This window comes from Phalacrocorax carbo, chromosome 2 (genome assembly GCF_963921805.1).
Source record: "Phalacrocorax carbo chromosome 2, bPhaCar2.1, whole genome shotgun sequence".
NCBI classification, from domain to species: Eukaryota; Metazoa; Chordata; class Aves; order Suliformes; family Phalacrocoracidae; genus Phalacrocorax; species Phalacrocorax carbo.
In genome coordinates, this window is record NC_087514.1 from 15648378 (window position 1) to 15673887 (window position 25510).

A 25510-nucleotide genomic window follows, 5' to 3' on the forward strand; every position below is an offset into this window, starting at 1 on the left:
CAGCCACTGTGGTCTGAATCCATTTATATACATTTCTGTGCAATTGTATTGTCAGGAACATGTGCGTGATGCAAGAGGAGACAGAAAAATATGCAGGTGCTTTGGATAGTCTCCAAACCAAAGTAACAGGAAAGGGGCAAATCAGAGTAAAGCAGATTTTGCGACTGATCAGAGAGTTCCTGCAGAGCTAATTATTACTCCCTAAAAACTTGAGTGACAGAACATCTCATGCCTTTTGAATGCTGGCTAGATATTCTTTGTTTCATACCTGTTGTGTTTTCATTAGTAACTTGCTTGCTTGGCTCTGTGGTCAATACGGCCCACATAATTTCAGGCCTTGGACTTCATGCCTGATGTAAGAATCTCTTTGATATAATCAGCCCATCTGTTCATTTATCAAGCCTTGTTGCAGAGGCAGCCTTACTGGAATCTAGGGTCTCTGGTGTGTGTACATCAAGATATAGTCTTAATTATCACCTAGGGAACCCTTCAAAGGTGGTAACTCATTTTGGTCTGTGTAGTTCATTTTCCAGCTGCCCAGGCAGAGACATGAAGCTTGACTTGCAGAGCAGCAAGCATGCTCAGCTGCCTGCTTTGTCACAGCATCGGTCCTAGGGTGGAAAGGGACCTTTGCCTCAGGTAGGACCTTCCCTCTCCCTGAGTTTGGTTCTGCAGCTGGGAGAATTAGACCAGGGGCCTTTGATTTGATCTGATTTTTAAAACAGTAGTGAAGTATGCACCGTGCTAATTTTTCTCTAGCCCTTTTTGATGATGGCTAGGGAGAGTTCCTCAGTCTGGTCACAACCAGATTGATGGTGATAAACTGGTGACTGCTTTTTTTCCAGACAACCCAGTGGCCGTGGAGGGCCATGCTGGATTCTAACATTGACAGTCCAGCGATTTCGCCTTCAGGGGTCAACCAGTGAGGGTCTGTTGCCAGATAAAATCAGACTTTGGGGCAGATTAGGATAAGGTATCATCTAAAACCATATTGAGAAGTCTGCATAGATGGTCAAGCCCAGACTTTGCCATCTTTAGGGTCCTACTTGTACCCCTTCTTGAAGCTGCAGCTTCCAGGCCCAGCCTGCATATTCCAGGAGTCTCCTTTAACCCCCTTTTCTCTGTAGGGTTTTCACCTAACTCAGAGCTCCGCAGAGCTCTGATGGCCTGAAGCTCTTGGTGCTGGAGCCAGGAGCTGGATAGACAGCACCAGTGCAAACTTATAACTCTCTTTGGGCCTAACTAGGAACTGTAAAATAAGGTGATATCTTCTCACTGAGGTATTTTGACATTGAGATATTTTGTTTGTGAAATGGTTGGACGCTGTGTCCATGTGTTTTCCAGTTTGGGGTTGGACGTTGTGCATTAAATAAGGTGGTGGGTCACATGCTGAACTGCAAGGATAAAGCAAAGTACCAAATGCTACTGAAATGCACTTTCTCTGCATTGTTTGGTGTTTGCAGGGATTCTGGGAAAAACAGTAATAATACAGTGTGATAGTACAGGTAAAGAGTATATCATAATTCATTCTTCCAAAGCGCTAAATAAAGTTGCTTGTTCAACTAATTAAGGAGGGAGGAGGGTGCTGATTTTGTAGGCTTCGTGATGTGTTTTTGTTTTGTGGTAAATGTGTGTGTGTACATGTGCAGTCTTTTAGGTGGTTTTAGTAGGCATAATTTTCCTTTTCGCTGGTTAATCACTTCACAGAATGGAAACTTTCATTTCAGGGAACCTCACAGTGAATATCTCCCTAAAGGTGGATAGTTTGTTCCACCTATTAATCCTGCATAAGTTCCGCATAAGCAGCAAGGAAGTTGTAGCTCCAGAGAGTTTCCAAACCCTTTTACTATAATACTTTTATTTTTCTAGTGAAGTCTTTGGTTTCATCTGATTATGTTTCTTAACTTAATGCATATTTCTCTGAAGACCGTAAAGCAAGAAATAGGATGATATAATGGGCAGAACTAGTTCCCAAATGCTGCTGCACGCTTCTGAATGGGGTGGGCTTGAAAGCGTCCTGCAGAAGAAATGCAAGGACAAGTTCCAGGTGATGATCAGAGCAGCCACCAGACCACTGCAGGCCACTGGGGACTGTGTGGTTAAGCAGCTTATGTGCATGCTGAAGATACCACTTAAGGCCATGTCTTTTTTAAGTTCACTCAGTTTGCATAGTTCCTGGTGCTTCATATTAAAACCCAGTCTCTCGAGACGAAAGCAATAGATATGCAAAGGCTCGCGGTGTAGTGCAAATGGCTACTGAGAGCCACGGAGTGTGGAAGACTATTCATCTGTGACAACCTTTTTCACTTCCTGCAGAGCACCGCACAAGGACTTGTGAGATCAAGAACTGATTACAGGCAGGCAGTGAGAGATATGCACGATAAGGCATAAAGTCAGCAATCTTATACGCATTTTCCATTTCAGACAGCACCAGCTAAGACTATCAGACTCCTTAGCATTACATTCCTTTCAATTTTTCTGTTTGCTATAATTTGAGTCTCTAGAGAAGGCTGCTGGTGGACAGCCAGCTTGCTGTTCACAGTCATGGGTAAGTGTGCAGCAGATCAAGATAATTCTTTGAAAGAAGCTGTAAACACCAGGAAGGTGGTTGCATGTATTTTTTCAAAATATTTTCACTGCTTGTTAGTTCAAGGAAATCATTGTGATCTCTTGAATGCAAAAGCACATTTCTTTTTTCTTTGTATGTCTGCAGCAGCAGGTAGGTGGTGGGATGTATGAAGCATCTTGAGTAGGGATGAATGAACCACTCTGAAAGAAGAAAGAGTCTCTTCCAGGATTTTGCCTGGTTTTTGAACCAAATTTTTAAGCTCGGGAAATTTTCCTGTGCTTGTTAGGCTCAGGCATAAAAAGGACATAATTTCTTGGGACAGATTTTTGTTCTGAAGTTTCCAGATTAACACTAAAATCAAGTTCAGAAGATGCTTTAAAGATATTTTTCAGGGCAAGGCTGGAGCCCGTTTCAGAGCTGTCCACCATGAACTCTAATTTTTGGCGGAAGGGGCAAGGAACCAAAATTCCTTCATAAATCATCTGTACACAGAATTGACGTGTGTCCTCATTTGTTCAACCTAGTAAAGTTGCTGAGAGATTTGCTTTGCTAGGGAAGCTGGAGTTGTGCATGACTCATGAGGAGACTGTTGGCTAATCTGACTATTTGAGGGCATTGCATAGCTTAGTGAAACACATTCTGGACAACTAAATTTTCAACCCATTCTGTGTGAACCAACTGTGTTCCACAGAGCAGCTGCGATAACCTCTGACTAATTGGCTTTTTAGAAGGTTACCTGCTGAGAGCATCTGCCATGATATCCATTCTCCCAGAAATGTTTCATCTCAGAATTGCCTGATGCAGGCTATAGAGCCCAGCATCACAGGCAAGAAGTGAGTTTTCTCTGGAGTCAGAATATAGGGGAAAGGATTTGCCTGACCTTGGTGAATATTCATCATCTGTCTTGAAGCACTGAACATCCTGTCTAAAATGCCTTTTGAAGGCCACCCTGAAGCCTTCCCTGAGATGAGATTTGCTGTTGATCCAGACAGCGAATCTGCAGGCGAGCCAGGATCCCACATACCCACGTACTTGCAATGGCTTATTAGGGCTTTCACACTGCGTCATGCAGCATCACGCACAGTGCCGTGCCCGAGCAGGCTGTGCGCAAGCTGTATGCCAGCTGCTGCCTCAAAGCCCTTGTGTGGACTTGGGACCACTGGGAGGGAGCAGTGTAGCAATACGTAGATGACACCAAGGAGTTTACTGCATGTGAAGTCATTCTCTTCTGTAGATCTCGTGCTGTACGAGATCTTCTATAGATAACGTGCTGTATTTATACAGTCGCATATTTATGGTGATGGCATCAACAGATGTTAAAACTGTGTCCAGGAGGATTAGGAGTACCTGGTTAAGGGAGCAAGTTGTCTAGAAGTGCCTTCAAAAAAAGAAACCCTGAATTCATCTTTGCAAAAATAGCAATTCATGTGTCAGCTGCTGTTCGTTTTAAAGATTCTGCTCCTGGAGTCTTGTGATGATACATCCATGTCCCTGATCATTTGAACAAAAAATGTCTTCTTTTATGGTTGGGTTTCATAGTTCATCACAAATATGTCCTAACTGTATCCTAAAAAAAAGTAGGGGTGAAGGGAAAGCAACATGTATTTTAATCCCATGTATTTTCAGCTTTTATAATTTTTTTGCGTGGCCTCAATAATAAATATGGAATGCTTGGGGTTAGGATTACTGTGTTTGACGCTCTAGATGTTGCGCTTATAGATCCACCTTTTCTGTCAAGCTACCCCAAAACTAAAATCTTGGTCTCCTGCTTGGCAAGCAAATTCAGAAATCAAAAGCAAGAAGAGACTTCCTTCCTTTCCCTCTCAGTATTTTTCTACTGTATTGATACTGGGTTTGACAAACAACATTAAATAACCTTCAAGACTGTATCAGCTACCAGGTCTTAGTAATGAGGGGAAAATCAGACAAGCCAGACCAAGACATGACTGGTTGGGAATCAAAAGAAAGTTGGCAGTCTTATCAAAAACCATCCACATCTCCGTTTTCTCTCTCAGCTGCTGGGTGTTGCATTCAGTCTATTGATTAATGTGTCACTGCTTAACACAGGCTGCTAGGCTGTGACAGCCCTGAGGCTCGACTTGCTGCCTGTGTGAGCCAGGGGTGCTCCGACAAGAGGAGGCAGCTGGGAGGTGGACAGAGGAGGCTGGCGAGCGTTGCTTTGTCACCTCCTCTGTGCTGGTTCCAGCTAGCTACAAGTGTGCAAACGTTTGAGGTAACCTTAGATCTCTGGCACTGTTGACTCTGCTTATCAGCAGCGTGTTAGGTAATAAGGATGTGCAGCAATAGCTGCATTTACCTAGAGGTTAAAACAACTGGTGCTGCTCTCCACCCAGAACAGTGATGGGATGGTTTTGTGATCGAGTGAAACCAAACTCTGCTACAACTTTGGTCTCATCTGACATGGGGCAAATGGTTCCTGTCCCTGACAAGGCTGCCCCATGGCAGCATTTCCCAGCCTCTGCTAACCCTTCTTCCTCCTTCCACCATAGCGACTGACCACGATCAGCAGCTCCCCAAGCAGGTATTTTTTTAACAATTAAGCGTCCCCAAGTAGATATTTTTACATTACTTTCCATGAGCCTCACAGAGACACAACATGCTGTCACACCTCAGCGGTAATAATTCAATGAACAATAAAGAAAAGGGTAAATCTACGAATGGGCTGCCAGCCATTTTATTTTTTCAGTGTACAAAATTCTTCAAAGGTAGTGATATCACTAATTACTAAGTAGCAAGATGCAACAACTCTGCAACAGTGTACAGTATATTATAATGTCTCAAGTGACATGAGAAACATGGAGTGAGATACCTCTGGCCTTTCTGGCACAGGAAAAGTACTAGTAAATGCAGCTGAATGCAGTTTTTCACCAGACCCCAAGGTATAGTTGGTAGATGGATGTTGGAAATAGGCATTTTTTATAATAATTCCATGTTTGAAATGTCCAGACCTTAGAAATATAGTATAAAATTAGTTCCAGGAGAAGAAATCTAGCAAAGGTAACAGATGCCTGGTTCCCTTATAAGAATCCCTCAGTTATGAAAATGTACAAATAGATAATACTGCGCTTGAGCTGAATTAACATGTGTTTAAAATTAATGAAAAATACGTCTCTTTCCCAGTTAGGAAAAAATCACACAGTACAGGTACTCAAAAAACGACATACATCTCTGGCTTTGAAATTATTGTTGTGTTTCTACAGCAGCTTCTTGAAAATGTCATGTGAGATTAGATCTGTATGCCGTTGTGTGGGTAAGCGTATGAACCCCCTGCAAAGGGCGGTCTTCATTCCAAGAGCTTACAGTCTCAGGCAAGGTTTTCAAAGACAACTGCTCATATGTGATACCTTTTAAAAGATCTTACTTTCAGAAAGCACTGGGTACGTGGTGTTAAAAAACCTGGGTCCTTAGAGGAGTCTCCAGCTGGGCACCAAAAATTTTATAGGTAACGAGGAAGAATAAGTACTTCTAACACCCTGGCCTGAAAAGACTTAGTGAGAAGAGAAGAAACGCAAATCACCATTAAATCCTCAGTTTGCTTGTTCTAAATGCAGAGCTTAATGGAATTATGACTTTTCCCTTGGTCAGTGTCACTGGTTGTGCCCATACTGGCTCTGCGAAATGTCCTGAATAGCTCAAAGCCATTGCGCTCCCTCTGCAGTGTGGGTGGAGCTCAGGCTGCTACCAGTCTCCATTCCTCCTCGTGCACAGGTTTGTCTGAAGGGCTGGTTGGCTAATTTCAGACTTAAGCACAAGTAGAACCCAACAGCTTAGACGATGTGGATGATTGGGGAATTTCTGTACAAGTGCAATCATGAGGCCTGAAATGATATAAATAGCCAGTTTCCTGTTTTATTTTAGTCCTGCAACTCTGTGGCTAGGCAAGGTATTTTCCCTTGCTTGGGAGAGCTTTTCAAATTTTCCCTTCTGTGTGGCTGCTGAGCTATTTAACCTCAAAACAAGTTATGCTTTTGTGAGTCAGGCCTGTCTCTGTTGATGCTACACAAATCGGAGATATCCTCCAGTTCACCTGGAATCAAACACTTTTGAGGTAAAGTGCCAGTTTACCTCTCTCCGAGCTTAAAACCTCCCCCAAACTTCCCCTTTATCTTCATACCTGCTTAATGTCACCATTGCTTTCTTTTCTGTGGTGGGGAAGGCGGTCAGTTATCTGTCTAGACCAGCTGAAGGCTCAACACCTTCCTGTCCATTCTTCCATGGAATAAAACAGTTGCTGGGTCCCAGATGTGCATCTTAGGCCACTACTGACGTGGGTATCTCACGTAGTAGATGATGGTAGGTGATGGAGGGATCATGGCACTAGAGAACCTTGGAGAATAAAAGCAAGGCAGCTGTAAAAACAGAAATCAAAAGTAGCACCATAACAGGTAATATGCCCACATAAGGAAGGAAATAGCTAAGGAGACTGGTTTTTATTGTTCCTCTATTTCATAGGCCATATTTAGACTGAGGGATAAAGTACTCATGGCAGGGCGTGGGGTTTTTTGTTTTTTTAATCTTATTCAACATTCTTCCAGTACCTGCTGGTTTAACATCCCATCCTTTCCCTGCTTGATCAGACCTTCATGTCCATTTCTGCAAGGGTTTGGGGTTCAGAGAGGCAAATATGGGCAAACTGACAGCCTGGCAGAGCCAGTCAGCCCGCACCCCGCAGAGAAGAGCCCACTGGGTGTGATTTTGAAGGAGTGAAAAGCAGAAATCCACTGCCAGCCTGAGTTTCAGCTGACGTAAATGCTGCCTTGGCAGCATCAGTATCCTACTAGCTTCACAATTTGGAATATGGCCCAAAACCCCCAGCAATCCAGCTCTTCCCACATACACAGACATGTACATTCATGCAAGAAGCAGGACATCAGCTGGAAAGGGTGCAAAGCCCACCCCAATGAGTCCTGTCCCAGCACTGCCCTGGTCAGAGATCTGGTTGGTAAAACTGGTGATGGGTGAGGGCTCTGTGAGAAACAAAGCTGTGTCCGAACAAGTTGAAATAACATGGTGAACTTGCCTCTGCATGGCTTCTTGGCTCCAGAGGCTAGCATAAGCCTCTGATGGGTTTATATGCATTTTCATGACTACATACTGAATAAACAACTGGATGTGCTTCAGTGTGAGCAGCCCTGCGTGGGCATTCGTCTCCTGTTCAGAAAGGCGGAACAGACAACACAAATCCCCATCAGAAGATGTATAATCATAACATAATTTAGGTTGGGAGGGACCTCTGGAGATCATTCCACTCAACCATGCTCAAAACAGGGCCAAGTGGTTGTTCAGGCCTTGTCTGGTTGAGTTGCGGATACCTCCCTAGGTGGAGATCACACAGCCAGGTCAGGTAACTTGTTCTAAAATTTGGCCGCCCTCACAGGAAGCCTTCTATTCCTTGTATCTAAACGGGATCTCTTTTGTTGCATCTTGCATCCATTACCTCTTGTCCTTTTGCTGTGCATCTCAAGAGTTAGGGTGGGGGGGAGGAGAAATTACAAGCAACCTGTGTGTATTCCTCTCTTATCACCTTACAGCTTTGCAAGGGGTTTTTGGAAGCCACGAAAATTGAGTGTGCTTTACTGCTTTTAGTAGAGGAAGAGAAACTCTCTGCAACCCCCTAATTATCTTATGGGGTCTGAAGCAGGGAAGGAAGTAGGTGAGCTGTTTTCACATCTCCTATGCAGCAGTGGCTGGCTCTTGCCATCTTGGCCAGCAGAAATGGTGAGGGAACATCAGCCCCTACTTCAGCATTTGACAGAGCCTTTCCAGCATTTGGCTATCAAGCCTTCAGCAGTTAATGCAAGCCCAACCAAGCCAAAGAGCCTGTTCTCTGGGACTCAGACTAGAGGAAGAGTAAGCAGTGCTTTCACATGAGGCAATAAAAATCAGTAAGGATTTGTTAAATCATACAGTTGCTGGTCTGTGCTTTATGTTTATCTGAGGAATTGATTAAGCACTGTGTTTTTTGATTGATGAATGAAGCTCATTAAAAAAGTACCAGGGTCAGAATATATATTCTAGGAGTAGTTTGTCTTTAGAGCAGAAATACATTTACTCAGCCCAAACCTGACTTCGTTTTAGTTGAAATACATGGTAATTCCTTTGCTCTGTTCTATACTCACTGTCTGGTTTTGGTTTTCTGTTTTGCTTCTTACAGCCCCAGCAGAGAGCTCTCCATAAACATTTCCAGCCTCTAAAGCTGCTGTCCTGCCACTTGATATGAAAGTGAACTTTCCTTCGTGAAAAAAAAAACACATAATAAATGGCACTGCCAGAAGGTGACCGTGGAGGATTGAAGACAACCTTGAAGTAAAATCAGCCCACTGAAGATGATACATTCTGGGAAGACCTGGTTTGCTGTGGCATAAAAATGTGGTACATAATACCCAGTGCTAATTTGTTGGAGATGGTCATTGACAGACCTTTAGCTGGAAAAATTCTTCCAGTTTTCATCACTGTGCATAACTTTGGAGTTCCCTTTAGGGGACTGTCTATGCCCTTTACTAGAAGTCCTGTTTTAGCATGGCAACTACTGGATTCTTTTATTATGTATGCAGATGGCATGATGTTTTAGGAAAAACTTAAAGCAATTCTCCAATCTCAGTGGATATGTTCACAATATTACACCCTGATAGGAATGTAAACGTCTTGTATATGTTAGTTTTGCAGTCTATTGCTATTCTGTTAAATATCAGCACTTCATATGTGCTTTCTGCACAGAACTAGCACAGTCCATATATATATAATGGTCTTTTTTTAAAATGCTGAGGATAGGTTTCAGTATTTGTGCTGAGACTGCATCCAAACTGAAGTCCACTATTAGCATACCTTCACCAATTCACAGTAGATTGTGTAGATAGATTTGCACGTGGCAGAGGTGTGACTTCTTTTATCGAGACTTAGAAAACAGCTGTCACAGAGCTAGCCAAGAACAGGGTAGGTTGAATGAGTTGTAGGACACTGTGTCTGCTCTCCCTCTCATCTGCCAAATATCAAAGGTTCTCATTTCTAGTGTGCCATTATGTTTTCTTACTTGGCAAGGGAAAGGCAAAGGAGAGAGCCTTTCTCAGAGATGTGTGTGACCCAGGGTTTGGTCTACGATAAAACCAGAATAAACTGGAAAAATTCAAGTTCTTTATGCTGGCCACCATTTATGTCTTGGGCAGGGCTGGGGAATCGTAGTCCAAACCAAACTCTCTGAACAAGGTAAAGTGTAAGACTACACTTCTAAGGAGCAAGACACTCCCTTTGGAGAGGGCAGACTTCTTCATTAACTTTTTCCACTTTCTATCCAAAACGGTATTTTGGTAGGAACTGGGAATAAGCAAATGGTTCCAATAAGCCTTTCAATATACTGTAGCAGGCTCAAGACTGTTGCATTCAATCTGAGCGTTGCTTTTTGTTCAGTCTCTGAATGGCTGGCCTCATCTCTGGCTGTATCACAGCTGGCTGTGGTACTGTTTCGTCCACGGGGACTCAGTGGAGTTAGTGTCTGTCCCTCACATCGAGACCTTCCTGACAAACTCTTTATAATGAACTGATACCATCAACAGACTGAGGGGACTTATGTACTTTTTCTTCTTTCTTTAATATTAAAGGTAGCTTTTTGTGTATTTAAAGACCATCACTCTCTCCAATCTGATGGACAGGTACTATAGAGTGGCTGTTAGCATATATGCCAAACTGTGGGTGAGAGGACATACTGGGGTGAAGATGCAGTGATGGAGAGAAGGTGCAGCTAAATGAAGTCAAAGGGACCTTTTTAGATGAAGCGCCTGTATTATAGTTCTTAAAAACTATTGTGCAGTTCATTGCTAGAGAATGGAAGGTTAACCACTGAGGGTGCCCGTACAACCAACAGATAAATATCATTAAGGCTTAATTTTTTTCAGATGGGTATGGGCTTAGGTTTCAGCTCTCCACCCTCAGATTCAGCATGTTGGATATTTCTATAGTATTCAGCCCAAAAGCAAATTATTTTTATTGATGACCAAGATTTTCAGAAGTCGCTAGTGAGTTCTAATGGATTGGGTCTTTCCATGGGTTTTCAAGTGGAGCACCCAATAATTACAAAGGAGCAAGCTTCTACATTCTCTTTCTGAAAATCCTGGTCACTAATTTGAAATTAATTGGTGTAAAAGTTCTCCTTAAGACATAAGAATCTTTGCCAATGGCAACATCTGCACTTTTCAGAGCTTTTCATAGGGTTTAGGTTGGAATCTGATACCAAGAGACCCGGCTGTGTGCATGGCACAGGTCCACTGTAAGCTTCAGCAATTTTTACAGCTCTTTCTGCTACAGGTTTTAAAAATGCACTCTGGCAACTGACATCAGTTCCATGTTGGTACAGCAATTAAAATACCCCACTTTGATACAAATTATATTAAAAAGAAGGAGAATGCTATACTTCTGCAGTAGGAATTTTGTTATTTTACTACCTAGTGAAAAAATCTGGAATAATTTGAATGGTAAAAGAAGAGGTTATCTCAGAGTGTTATCTTAAAAGGGCGTACGAGAAGAAGTTGAAATAGGCAGAGAGCCACTAGAAGCATTTTTTGTATCAATGTTAGTTTTGAACATCTTCCAGTATATGGGCATGAATTTAGATATGTGCACTTCTCCTGTTAAAACAGTTTGTTTTAAAAGCTTCCCTGGATTTTAGCTATGGTGACCTAGAAAAGCAGTGTTATAGGCCCTGAGAAATGTGAAAATCAAGTCCAGACCCTTGTGTAGCCAGACTCGGTGAGAAGTCTGCTGTAGGTGCCTATTGGACAAATCTCCTTTGAAGCTGGTGTAGGTCTCCATCCTACAGCCAGCCTGTGCATGTGGATAACTCCAAGCATAGTTCCCCCGAGCCCCGTGACACTTTTCACGTGTGTAACTGTCTGCAGGAGCCATAAGGAAATAACTGTACTTTTTGGCTTGTATTTAACTATTCATTGTGTTTGGATTTTTTAATCACTGTTATTCTCCCAAAGTAGGCCATGCTTCCTCAGGGATATTTATGAAATTGTTCTACATCTACCGAACAACTATCTGGATCCCAGCATATTCTTCTGAAAACTTTTTAATATAAATAAACATGTGGGAGAGATTTTTTGTTATTATGAATGGGGGCAGGTACTGTGTTCTCGGAAAGGCTGTTGAGTGCAGACAATCAAGTCTATTGCATTTTTTATGCCGAACACCTTATTAATAGCAGACACATCCGCTTTTGCCTGGGTCGCAGGAACAGTTGAGGGGAAAGAATGCTTTATCTCTAGTCAATAAATCATTTATGTTGAGAGTGCCAAAGGCCAAGTCAACATGAAAGGGAGCAAATAAGTTATTCTGGCAAAGGAAGTGAATTTAAATATGCTCAGAGCCATTAGTTCGGTGCAAAAAAGTAGGAGACTAACGCTATTTTCATAAAACAGCAATTATCAGTCCTGTGGAGATAGATAAATTAGAAAAGGCCAGTGCTGCCGTTACATTGATCACTAGTTACTCTGAAACAAACCAGCATTGCGATCAGGATACTGCTGTCCCTGTGCAGAGCGGCAGCCTTCCTCCCGTGCCCGCTGCCTCTCCCTGCTGCCGCGCTCCCCTGGTTTCTTTGTGTCAAGAGAGGTTGCAGCATCAGACCCCACTAAGAAACGCTGACAGACTCAGCCATCCCAAGTGCTTCAGCCCACGAGAAGACCTGCACTAGAAGCCTGAAGGAATTGCTCGCCCCAGAAAACACTGCAGCTGAAAGCACCCTTTGTGCTGTTTTGTTCCTTGGTTTTTTCATCTGCATGGCTTTCCGTGCCTCAACACCCACCATTTATTCTGTAAGGGAAATGCAGCCTTCCAGAAGGGGAGTCTGAAAAAGCTCCACGAGCTCTTTGGTTTTGCCTATCCAGCTGCATGGTGATGCTCTACATGCCTCCCTGTCTGTTTCTTAGGGTAAGTGTTGTCACTCAAGAGCAGCTGCAGTGTCATTGAGGAAATGAAATGGTTAAAAATTACAAAGTTCTGGTTTTGTTTTGCCCTGAATTTTTGGAAGACCCCAGGCCAGAGCCCTGTCAGACTTACATTGATGCTACTTCATCAAAGTCTCTGGAGTTGTGTTGATTAGTGCCAGCCATGGAGCCAGGCCTGGGGTGGTTTTTTTTGTCACTGCTAAAACTAGCCTCACTCCACCCACCACAAAGCCACAAGATCTCAGTTATTCAAAATTGTCTCAGGCAAGCAAAGCAAAATCCTGCATCTTTCACACTGGTCCCCTTTTGACAATTAACATCTCTGCTATCAGTCTCCTTGAACCGCCTGCTGCAGGACTGTGCTGCAGTTGGCCCTGGTATATATAGACTATGGTCAATAAGATTTTAATTTACAAAGAAAAGGTCTTCTGGTATAATTAAAACTGATGACTGAAGGGGAAGTTACTACCGGCATTACCTGCAACCTCCAATAGTAAAATTCAGGAGAGTTATCTGGAGTGCAAAAAACCCCACCAACATAATGTATGGGTGATTAGGCAGGCTCATGAGGATAAATCAGGAAGTAAGAAAAGTAGATGTTTGGTGAGGGAGGCCAAAAAATGTATGGGAAGTCAGTGGCCAATAGATTAGACCAAAGGCTTTACATATATCCTAATAAATACCATCGTAGCAAAGCTCAGTCTGATGTTGAACAGGCACAGCACAGTGATTACTACTCACAGTACCTGCGAAAGCCAACAAATACTCTTGTTTTGTATTTGATAGCAGGAGAAGGAGGGAGTCAGATTGCACATTAAAATGTAATTCCTCCTACTCCATCAATAATTATGGGTAATATTAAGCAGCAACTATCCAAACATAATTTTAAATTTGTAGAACCATTAACTGAATCCAGAAGTGAAGGAAAACTTGTCTAGGACTCCTCAGAACTGGAAAGCAAAGAAGCTTCAAATGACACCAAAACCCCAATAATTCAAAAGAATGAATGATTTGACCCAGAAAACTAGGCTCATTAGCTTCCTATCAGTCTTAGGCAAAATCATGGAAAGGTTGATACGACACAATTGTTAAAGCAATTAAAAATTGATAAAACCCTCCAAATGATTTTTCTAGAAATGTATCATGTCATATAAACTTGCTATCGTTCTTTGTGATATCAAAGGCTTGTTGATGCAAGAAACTCTGTTGGCATATTAGACTTAGCCTCCTATAGATCATTTGATTCTGATAAAGAACAAAATAGCACAACGTAAAATCAGTATTGTCCATATTAAGCGGATTAAAACTGATTACAGGGTAGATCACAAAAAATAGCTATAAATATGAAACTGTATTCAGCAAGACAATTTCTAATGAGCTCCTTCCAAGGTATGCTCTATTTTCAATATTCCTCCCAGGGAAAGAGAAGATTACTGTTGGCAACCGCCAGAGATAACAAAAACAGGGGTGTGGTAAATAATGATATGGGGCAGGTCAATGGTAGAGAGTAACCTGGAGGATGGCAAAGGCAGAAATCCAGGAGAGATGGCAGCAAGTCCCACTTAGAGGCATGGGGAGTACGTCCGGAATAACACAGTGGCTGAGAAGGTGTGATAAATAATCCATTCAACGTCAGCCCCAGAGATGCTCTTGCCAGCTGGGATGTAGGACCTGGCAACCGCGATGCTGTTCCAGTTTGTTTGGTAACTGCCCCACTCTCAGAAAGGGCATCGGCAACTTGGAAAGATTATTTTCAATAGCTCCCAGTGTTATTCAAGGGCAGGAAAACAGGCCTTATTATAGTGTCAGACTAATGAAGCTCAAGCTATTAATTTATCAGAGGCAATTTGAGGAGGTGACTTGATCTCCCTCTGCAATCACAATCTTCTACCTGGGCAGGGAAGTGCTGTCTGAAGGCAGGTAGCTCTTTTATTTAGAAGAAAAGGGAATGATGTGCTCTACTGGTTGGAAACAGATTTCAGGCTAGAAATTAAGTGCAAATGCTCAACAGGGAGGATAATTACCCGTGGAGACAACTTACTTAGTTACCTGGCATGTTCTCTATCACATAAAGTCTTTAAATGTATGCAGAGTATTTTTCTAAGTCAATAAGCTCTACCTCAAACTGAAATCCAGGCTCAGTGCGGCAATTACTGGATGAGGTTATTAGGTGTGTGTTATGCAAGGATTAGACTAGATCATCAGATGTAAACTTTTAAATTAAAAATATCTTAAAGTTTCCAATATTACAGGAAGGCAGGGCAGCCTATATCCATTTTTTTCACAGAAAATGTTCTGAATTTAAACAGCTTATATGAACAGAGCTGTGCTTGCCAGCATTTGGTGTGGACATTGGTAGGTCTGCTTGCAGTTGCAAGGTCCTTCTGTGGGTAATTGAAGGAAGAAAACCAGACAAGAAAGGGCAACACAAACCCTTGGACATACAGAGAAAGTCTGTTGTCTTTCATTAATAAAAGCCTGAGACAAAATGATGCACTCAGATGATGGGGCCAAGTGGAAGTGTAGTCTGAGCACGGAATAACTGTGGGTTTGCCTCTTAATTAAAGAGGTAGCATCTTGCTGGCAAGAAACAGATTTTCCTGCCTTCAACAACTGGCGGAGAAGCTGCAGTGGTGATTGAGAATTATATTGTATCGCTGTGCAGCTGAACACGGTACACAAATGCCTTGCTTCAAAGACAGCAAACTGTTCCTGCCATCATGACGAGCCCCATCGGAGCCAGTTAATAAAGCCCTAGAAGTGAAATGACTTCAGTGGGAGTACCCAGAGTAATGAGAGCTGCTCCCCGTGGTGGGTTTTTGCAAGATTGGCCCTATTAACGTTGGCTGGTTTGAATGTTGCACCTTAGAAATAAGCAAAGGAGCACTCGGTGTCTGATGCACGTTCTACAAAACCGCTGTCGATGGGTGTGAGGCAAGTACTAGCTGTCAGAGCCACCTTCTACCGTGTTTGATCGAGCAGCGGGGAACAGCACAAACTAGGATGTACATTTTAAAGAGTAAACAGTTCACGCAGACAAGAGAAACTATAAAAGCAATACTTATTGCAAATTGGTATTGAATCGACATCAAGAAGCTGAAACAAGAAGGGAGCTAGCTATGGCCATAGCTAAGAAGATAAAGATCTTTGGGGATTCTTGCTCTAATCCAGTGTGAAATCCTAAGAAAATTAGTTTGGTCTAGATTTATTGTTTAAAGAGCATTGGTACATGCCAGCTGCCTGTCAAATACATTCTGCGGAGTCACTGGCTTCGGTGCGTGACGGCTTACAAGTGTCCTCGTGCTGCTGAGACACCTTGCAGCTCTGGAGGAGAGCGGTCCGTAACAGGCACGTCTGGGGTCAGGCTGGGCAGAGAAGGAGCTGAACTTGCAGATGGCTGTGAAACGTCTGCATCTGCCATAAAAGTAGGATTGCCAGCGTTGTTATAACACAGCCAGGCTTAGTCTGAGAATGACACGAAAAGCTCCTTTCTGATTTTAATTCCAAATATATCTAAATGCTTTTTCAGAAAAAGAAAATCCTTTATAGCTGTTGTTACATCTCTAATCACGTTACTTCTATTAAGCACTTGCCTTGAATTCATCTATTTAATATCATAAGTCACCAAATTAAACAGCGATACACAGGGTTTTTTTAAAGCAGGGAGATCGATATTGCAGCAAAACTGCATGTAAGCAATAAGAAGCTGTGCAGAGAAAAACAAACAAACCTCAGTCTGCCCCATCAGATGCTTGGGAGACTTGGTTGGTTTGTTTTATATCTAGACATAGGTTTTCCCTACCAAGCCAGGCTTTGGTCTCAAGACTAGTCCAGATAAAGAAATGTTTGGAGCCCTCTTACCACTTCATCGGCATCCCTTGTATATAAGAGGCTCCTTCTCTGCTTTTCTTCTGAGAAAAGCACAGAGGGACATGAGCTTCCAGCCTGCACAAAGCATCGCAGCATGAGACCCAGACCTCAGCCTTCTCCCCCGAGTCCAGTGCCACTGACGAGGGGAGGAATGGGGCCGTGCTGGGCTAACCCGCAAGCAAAGCCCGGTGTCCTGTGCCGTGCTGAGCCTCTCTTGAAGCTGTTGCAGGAGACACATTACCGTGCAGAATTGGACCCTGTGTTTCAGGGCACCAGCTGGGGTTGCTTCTGGCTACTGGGCTTCCCCTGAAAGAGAGGTGAACTGCACAGGGCAGTGCTCTGGCAATGGGAACGACCAGCGTTTCCCCAAAGAAGCTGCGTGCTCTCAGGAGAAGACTCTTTTGCTTTGCGCTGAGCTGCTGGAATACTTGGTGAGTGTTAAGAGGCATATTTTTACCTTTCTCACAGTTATTGCAGAATCTGAAAGTGGCAGGGAGGTGCAGGGCTTTGTTTTTGGTTTCTTGTAGGGACTAGCTGTATGCACCTGCCTCACAAAATTATTTCTTCTTCACAAGTGGGGGTAAGATGGGAGTAATGCCTGCCTGGCTGCGCAGCGTGAACCAGCAAAGGGGGCTCTCAATTTGGGCTTATTATTTTGAGGAGCTAAATTTGAGGTTGTTTGAACCTGACCTTGGGAAGAGCAGATAACTGACAGCTGGAATGATGGCCACACAATGAGTTGTCTCCAAAGGTTGCCCTCAAATCAGTGGCCCGTGTTTGGAACCACTGCAGGCTGCATTTGTGCGTCGGCGTGAGGGAGGCTGGGATCAAGGTCCTGGGAATCTGGAGGCCTGATGCAGGAGAGCTGGATGCAGAAAGGCCGTGTGCAAGCTCTCAGCCATGCTGTATCGTCAAACAGTCTCTTGTAGCCGCAAGTTGCGTCTGGTCCAGCTGCCTCTGGAGTCTGTTCTGGTTTACATTCACCAAGGAAACGCTCTAAGTCACTGATCTCCTTTTAATGTTAACTTGGTTGAAAATCTAGGAAAATGCCAGCACTCTAATGGTTAAAAAGCAATGCACTGTTATTCCTGCGGCTGAACTTTTTAAAGACAGAGCCAAGTGAGGTGGCATAAGACAAAAGTGTGCCTTTTTGTTTGATGTACAGTGCATTTCCCCAGGCATCCAAGGTGTTCATCTGTACAGCAGTGCTTTTTCTCCCAAAACAGAAATTACCATGCAATCTAATTTTTAGTATACAAAGTGGCCATCACTGTTAATTCCACCCGACAGTTTTTATATTTACTCTTTAATTCCTTCTGTTTTCAAAAATCCACAAAAAATAAAACCCGGGTGGGAGGGAGGAATTCTTTTCAACAATGAAATGAAAATCAATATCAAATTTTTGGTATCTTTGGGCATGATCTCTGGAAGCTTTGGATATCTGCTTTATCATTTTGTATATTTGACAATTTTGTACTCTGCATTGTTTGACTTCATTTGTGCATGGCGATGTATTAAAACATGGAATTTTTATTATACAGTAAAAGTGTTGTGTTTGATTTAAACAAGGTCAGGGCTTGATCCATTGCGTGAACAGAAGAAAAAATATAATAGAGGTTTTTGCCGGCAACCACTCTCACTTGACATTCTGGCTGGTCTCATTCGGGGGTTTTCCAGCACCAGAAGGTGGGCAAAGCTTTTCACCCACCCACACACCTCCTCCCCCAGCTGCGGTACTTCGGGTCTGTGCGGTGGTTTGCTGTATGGTGGTGCAGGTGCCACGTAAACGTGGCGTATTCATAGATGTAACAGAAGGTGTTGACCGAGCAAAGGGCTCTGTTCTGCTCAGCAGGGTGTGGGTGTAAATCCAGGCCGACTGCACTGGCTTGGCTCGGTTTACCCCAGATTTAGTGTGGTGCGACTGCAAGCAGACACTGCACGCTACGAGGAAGTATTCTGCTTTCATTGCTTTTATTTCTCAAGACTTTGGGGGATGCCCTTGTAAGCAGTGAAGCATCCTCTAAGGGGACCAAGCCACAAAAGGAGCAGGTACTAGGCTGTTTATGGTGCATGGCGTCTCACTCCCATCCCACCCCCATTTATTCTCAGAATTTATGGCATGAGAGTAATTTAAAAGTCAGTAGATAAAGTAGCTTTCAGAAAAACTGATGCTGAAAATACAGCATGATATTATGCTCTCCCATATATGTTTTTTCTCCTTTTCAGCCATAATTCTGAGTGTTCTCGCATTTGTAAGGTAGAGACTGATGACATGTTTTGGTCAAACACAAAATACTGGGCTTAATACAAAATAATAGAATGAAATTATATAGTGTGCAGTGTAACTGACAAAGTCAAGATAAATAGTCATCTAAAAAAATCATAAATCATGTTTTTTATTGTAACATCTCGTGATTGGGCTGCAATTTACTAAATTCTGTTTTTATCTTTAAAAAGCTTTCTACTCCATAAACTTTGTCAGTGAGAAGAATATGTTAGCAGGGAAAGCTCCGGTGTAGCACAAATCTGTGCACGTTACATCTCAGGCCGAAGGAAATCAGAGCAATCATACAAGTAAAGAAAACAGTTTCTGTGTCATGTGTCCTCTTCACCATCGGGGTCTCCATAGGTGTTACAGTGGCACCATATTGTTACTACTCTGGGTATGCACATTAAGATTATCTCCATTGTAGCCAATATGCCACCTAAATCAGATCTGCTTTATAACGAAACAGCAGCTACCATGATAATGAAATATTCCTCCCTGGAGACAGAAAATAGCTACTGATGCTGTGGAAGAAGAAGTTTCCATGTGTGTGCATGGGTTTTGCATTATAAATCTCACGGATGGGGTTGCAGGTTGTTACTCAGAAGTCATCAGTGGAGCAACTGGTTGTACAGTTTGGTGTTTTGGTTCTTTTCCGTCCAGTGACAATTAGTCCTTGGTGCAATGTGCGTGATCTTATGTTACATCCATGTAAGTCCCGTGGGTCCATCAGAGCTTGCCTTACCCTGGGTAGCTATCAAGGGTTACAGACCCAGGTCGTGCTGTTTGAACCCAAAGCCATGTCCAAAAATCAGATTCCTGAACTGCGACCTTATTAGCTGAGCAGACCTGTGCTCATCTGAGCAAAGCCTTGGGATGTGAGCAAATGTCCTTAGTCCATAATGAAGTCCAGTGAATGAAGTACAACCCTAGAAAACCCCAACGATGGTCCCGAACTAGAATTACCTGTCACTGTTAAACCTTGAAACTCAGCAGAGAAACCGTAAGTCTTCCAAGAAGATTGTGTTGCAGCTGGGATTGATTTGCACAAAGCAGGCATCTTGGTACAAAAGAAACATGCTCTATTCGGGAGACATGAAGTTGCCACCTGCAGCTCGTGCTTACCTGGCGTTCCGCTCTCGCTGCACCCAAGCGCGGATCTGTCAGAGCCCCGGCGCATGGCATGACACTTCCACGGGTGAGGTGTTGTAACACCTGGACTCGGTTTGTCTGAGGTTTACTCCTCCTTTGTGCACTCCTTTGTATCATTCATGTTCTTGCCTTCTCCTTGCTTTTCTGCACCTGACGTGATTCTTGCCTTCTGCTGTTATTAACATCAAGTGGGAAATGCACAGAATAACTGCACGTGAGGAACACTCTTTCAAGTTTAAGCAGCTTTGCTTCAACCAAATGGCACCAAGGCACTGGCCTTAGGAGGAGATAAAGTGGAGGACAAATTGCTCAGGTTTGTTCTAGGGCAACATGGGGATTAACTTCTTTTCATGTCTGTGTTGGAGCAACAGGCTGAAATGGCAGCAAGAAGGATGAACACTGGACACTAGGAAAAGATTTCTAGGAACAGGGATGCTGAAGCCTATAGTTTTACTGCTTAAAGAGATGGAGAACAGCTTCAACAAGCATCCACCAGCAATCCTGACCCTGTGGCAGGGCAGGAGGATGGACCAAGCTGTCTCGTAAAATGTGTTTCAGTCTAGTTTTTCTGCAGGTAAGACTTGAATGGGAAGCAATGAGTTAACTTTGTTAATTATTATTATTTTACATTTCAGCTGGAACTGCATTTAGCTCTTCTTTTTCTACCTCTTCAAGGTTAAAACCTACTACTATGTAGCGATGAGTAACTCTAGACTCATTTAAGTCAATACGTCAGGTTGTCAGCTGAGGAACTGGGACATGTCCAGTGCTGTGGCCAGTCCAGCGGTGACAGCAGGGTCCGGGCCCACCTTCTCACCCAAAATCTCCACACTTATCGAGACTCCAATTCCTGTGCTATATGGTGACAAATAGCAGCAATTAGTGAGACTAAGAACACAAAGAGGGTGGCAGCCTTTAGGGTCATGGTGAGGATCATGCTTCAGACCGCCTCCAACATCCAGGCTTTCACCTGGTCTTCACTGGGCACAATCAGGGGATTAGGGCTAGGTGGGGGAAAGGCTTGAGAAGAGGGGGGTAAAAATAAAACAAGAAAAAAAAAATATTTTGAGCCACTTATAAGCTGGAGAGAGGCAAAATTTTATAGCCAGATTACCAAAGCCTTGAGAGCTTCAGCCACCCATCGCGGGGGGAAGGCTGAAAGGGTGTGCATGGTCATCGCCGGCCTCCACCAAATGCTGTGGGCTGATTATGAAAAATGCTTTCCCTTCACTGTGGAGTTTTACTGCAGAGAAATGAAGCACTCCAGGGCACATCAAAAGTCTCAGCTTGAACACTCTGCTCTGGCACTTCCCAGGCGAGAGGGGAGAGCGTGGTCGGTGCTGAGTGCCGGATGCTCAGCCCAAGGGGTGCTTCGGCTCTTCTCCGTGCTGTGAAATGGGACGGAGATGCAGGCTTTGTGGGAGGCAAATTGTTTTATGGAAAATATTGGCAACCATTGTACTAAGCTGATTAACTCATTTTGACAATTCTATTTAGCTGCAAAAGTTGCCCCCGCATGAAGAGTGCAGCTGCAAGTGTTCGCACAGCGAAAACGCTCCCACATGCAGGACGGCCAGTTAAGCCCCTGCCTGTCGTCGTTACAGCAAGAAATTTTAGTACTTTGGGGAAAATGCATGGTTATTTCTGCTTTTGTTTAAGCTTTAACTCAGAGCATGAAGGATACTGTTGTGCTAACTGGTTTTGTACACGTCCCTTGTGCCCCAGACTCAGCCTGTTTTTGGCAATTCTTGGGAGGTAAAACTTTGTCAGAAATGTGAGGAATTGCGGGAGCCTGCGGCTCCCAGTGCCCAAGTCCACCTGGAGACAACAGCTGCTCATTTGACCCCAGGGAAGGAGCTCTTTTCCCCCACTCCAGTTCCTTGAGTTGTATAATATTAGGCAGTGAAACTTAGGCTTTATTCATGCTTCCCTCCTCTCTCTGTGTTATTAGTTCCTATAATAGGCTGCCTCGTAATCCCAAAATATGGACCCTTTGGACAGTGTTCTGCTAATCCCATGAGAGATGTGGCAACCAACAGGAAAACCAAGATTGTCTGGAATATTATTCAAACACATTGGACCAAGGACCACCCTCAGCCTTCAGCATTTCTCTTGGGTCACCAGTCACACACCCCTCCCTGTTAAACTTAAATTAAAACCACTCTAAAAGCAGTGTGGTTTCAAGCCCTAGCAACAGGGCTTTTATATGGGATTTTCAGACTAATACTTCTCCATGGGCCAGTTTGGGACCCCCTGAGAGTAGGATATTGTCTCAAAATATTCCCTGAAAGCCATCAAGAGGCACTGGTATCCAAGCAAGAAAAGAACAGCATTTCCATCTCCGAAAGTGTTAGCTTTAAACTAGTTTTACCCTCCCTGATTGTTTCAGAGCTCAGGGCTGATACTTTTGCTCCAATTTCCTTTGTTTCCCATTACAGACTTGGAGAAGGAGCAGACCTCCATCAGAAACAGGAGTTGGGGTGGCTGCTCATGGATGTGCTCCCAGCCAAGGCTGGGTTACAACTCAGAGAAACACAAAATGTGGGCATGCATCTCCATGGAAATAGGTACTTGGGAAGCATCTGAGTGATTCTGGGGGTTATGTTCTGCCGATTGTTTCATTTTGAGTAGTAGCACTGTAAAAAATCAGTATGGCACATTTTAAATGGATTACCAGGCAGTTAAATGGCAGGTCTCAGAAGAGGAGTCACAAATGAAGAGTCATCCCATGGGAGTTTTTATAGAGGGAATATTCAGGAAGCTGTGCTTGGCTGTTTACTTTACAGGTCACGATGGATAAACAATTGAATATGAGCTCCCCTTGTGATGCTCTTGCTCCAAGGATGTATAAATGGGAATATTGAGTGGTAGGGGAAATGTATTAGCTCTATACCTGACATTAATGAAACAAAAATAATCCAGTTCAGCTGTCAACACTTGAAAATCATGTTGAAAAACTGAGAAAGGTTGGGAGAAGAGCTATGAGACTGATAGAAAGTGTATCTTCCAATGACCCAAAGGAGCACAGTCCATTTATATTATCAAAGAGGAGTAAAAGAGATTAATTGATCAAGATCTGTAAGTATCTATACATGGAGTATGAATGCAGTATCAGAGGATTACTTAATCTAGCAGACAAAGGCATGTAAACCAAGAAGACTAGAGCTAAAAAAAAAAAAAATCAAGTTGAAAACGAGGCACATTCTTCTTCCTAATGGCCTTGTAATTAACCACTGGAAAAGCTGACATGGGATATGGTACGTTCTCCATCACCCAAAAAGGCCTTTAAATTAAGTGTGGATGTCTTTCTACATGATGGAGCTCATGTATCGGTGAGGGCATTGCTGGGCGAAGCTCCATGGTCTGCATTATGCAGGAGGGCAGAGGAAACCACCATGGTGGTGCCTTCTGGCTGTGAAATCTATGAAACTATCAAAGCGGTGACGTCTGGATCTCACATCCCAGCAGCATCTAGCCTGTTTATGCAATACATGTTATGAAAAGACTCTTTTAGGGATATTTAGAGGGCTTTAAATATTTTATTAGAGTTTTTTTTATAGACTCTGCCTGTAAAACAAGGTAGATGAAATAAACCTTAAAAAAAATAAAAAAAGATCTCCTGAAATAGATTTCCTATAAGCCCAAATCCCAGTACTAAAGCCCAATATCTCAGGATACTCCGGGTTTTCAGCGTGATGCTCCAGGGACTCAGCCCTTCATCGTGGTTTAAAACTCCTATTTCACAGATTTATAGACGCTAAACTCAGAAGGGACCGCTGTGATTATCTGATCTGACCTTGTGCATACCAGAGGCCACAGGACATCCCCCAATTACTTCCAGGCTACGCTGAAGCCTTCCATACTCTTCCTTCATACCATAGCTGAGATACAGCCTTTCCCCTCCATCCACACCGCTAAACTTCGCACTGTCTCACGTCTCACCGCAACATCCTTCCTTCCACCCCTGACAAATGAAATCTCTCCTTGCACATGTCCACTCAAATTTCTGCTCTAAAGATCATTTGCCATTCCTATGTCTCCTTGCCTGCCTCGCTGGCTTTCTGCCTTTCCATCAACACATCTCCTGCCTCTCACAGCCTGGTCCCTACCTCTGCCTTTTCATCGCATTTGGTACCAGCTCACTCCTGCCTCTCGTGGCCCACTTTGGTCACTTCATTATTTTTTTTAATCCCCTTCTGAACAAGCCTCATGTGGTGTAGCACCAGTCCCTGGGGAAGGCTCCTAAGATACATCCGTGCTGGTAAATGAAAGGATGGTGGGAGCACCTGCATCCATCAGACTAGGTTCAGCCACGTGTGCTTCTAAGCTGTGATCATTTTGTGCCACTGGCTCTATGGCTTAAGGTTTATGGCAGGAAAAATGTGGCCAGAAAATTCACCTCTTGGAGGAGAGGGAGGAATTGGGAAGAGAGATTATGGCATATCATATCTTCCTGGCAGCTTGCTTTGGTCTTCAAGACTGTTGCAGGATTTACAAGTACAAAGGTAAATCCTAGAGAGACGGAGCATTAAAAAGTGATGGCGCCATAGACATGTGGGACATTTATTCGTGCTTCTCCAATTTACTGCAGAGACATAACCTCCAGCCTTCAGCTGTTTGAGACCAAATCCTTGACTGGTGCATCAAGATCAAGGAAAGCTGCCAAAGTGTATGCACTGGGCTGACCCTGGCTGGATGCCAGGTGCCCACTAAAGCCGCTCTATCACTCCCCTCCTCAGCTGGACAGGGTAGAGAAAATATAACAAAGGGGCTCATGGGTTGAGATAAGGACAGGGAGTGATCACTCACCATTTACTGTCATGGGCAAAACAGGCTCGACTTGGGGAAAACTAATATAATTTATTACCAATCAAAATCAGAGTAGGATAATGAGAAATAACCTTCTCCCTACCCCTCCCTCTTCCTGGGCTCAGCTTCACCCCTGATTTTCTCTACCTCCTCCCCCCGAGTGGCGCAGGGGAATGGGGAATGGGGGTTGTGGTCAGTTCATCACATGTTGTCTCTGTCACCCCTTCCTCCTCAGGGGGAGGACTCCTCACACTCCTCCCCTGCTCCAACATGGGGTCCCTCCCACAGCAGACAGTCCTCCATGAACTTCTCCAACGTGAGTCCTTCCCACGGGCTGCAGTTCTTCACAAACTGCTCCAGCATGGGTCCCTCCCATGGGGTCACAAGTCCTGCCAGCAAACCTGCTCCAGCGTAGGCTCCTCTATCCACGGGGCCACAGGTCCTGCCAGGAGCCTGCTCCTGCATGGGCTTCCCACAGAGTCACAGCCTCCTTCAGGCACATCCCCCTGCTCCGGCATGGGGTCCTCCGTGGGCTGCAGGTGGATTTCTGCTCCACTGTTAACCCCCATGGGCCGCTGGGGGACAGCCTGCCTCACCATGGTCTTCACCTCGGGCTACAGGGGAATCTCTGCTCTGGCACCTGGAGCACCTCCTCCCCTCCTTCAGTGACCTTGGTGCCTGCAGGGCTGTTCCTCTCACATAGTCTCACTCCTCTCTCTGGCTGCAACTGCTATTGCACAGCAACGTTTTCCCCCCTTCTTAAATACATTATCCCAGAGGTGCTACCACGGTCCTGATGGGCTCGGCCTTGGCCAGCGGCGGGTCCATCTTGGAGCCGGCTGGCACTGGCTCTGTCAGACGTGGGGGAAGCTTCTAGCAGCT

General features: G+C 44.0%; 1 protein-coding gene across 3 annotated transcripts in view; it reads left to right on the plus strand.

Annotated features, from left to right (window-relative positions):
• The window catches only part of SAMD12 (sterile alpha motif domain containing 12), a 177465-nt gene extending 159518 nt beyond the window's left edge, over positions 1-17947 (plus strand). For all 3 annotated transcript variants that reach the window (XM_064442193.1, XM_064442195.1, XM_064442197.1), the window contains one exon: positions 8745-17947. Coding sequence is in view for 2 of the 3 variants with exons in the window: in XM_064442195.1 (XP_064298265.1) it covers positions 8745-8767 (23 nt within the window). In the remaining variant the exon portion in view is untranslated. The remainder of the gene's footprint in view (positions 1-8744) is intronic.
• The last annotated feature ends 7563 nt before the right edge of the window (positions 17948-25510 follow it).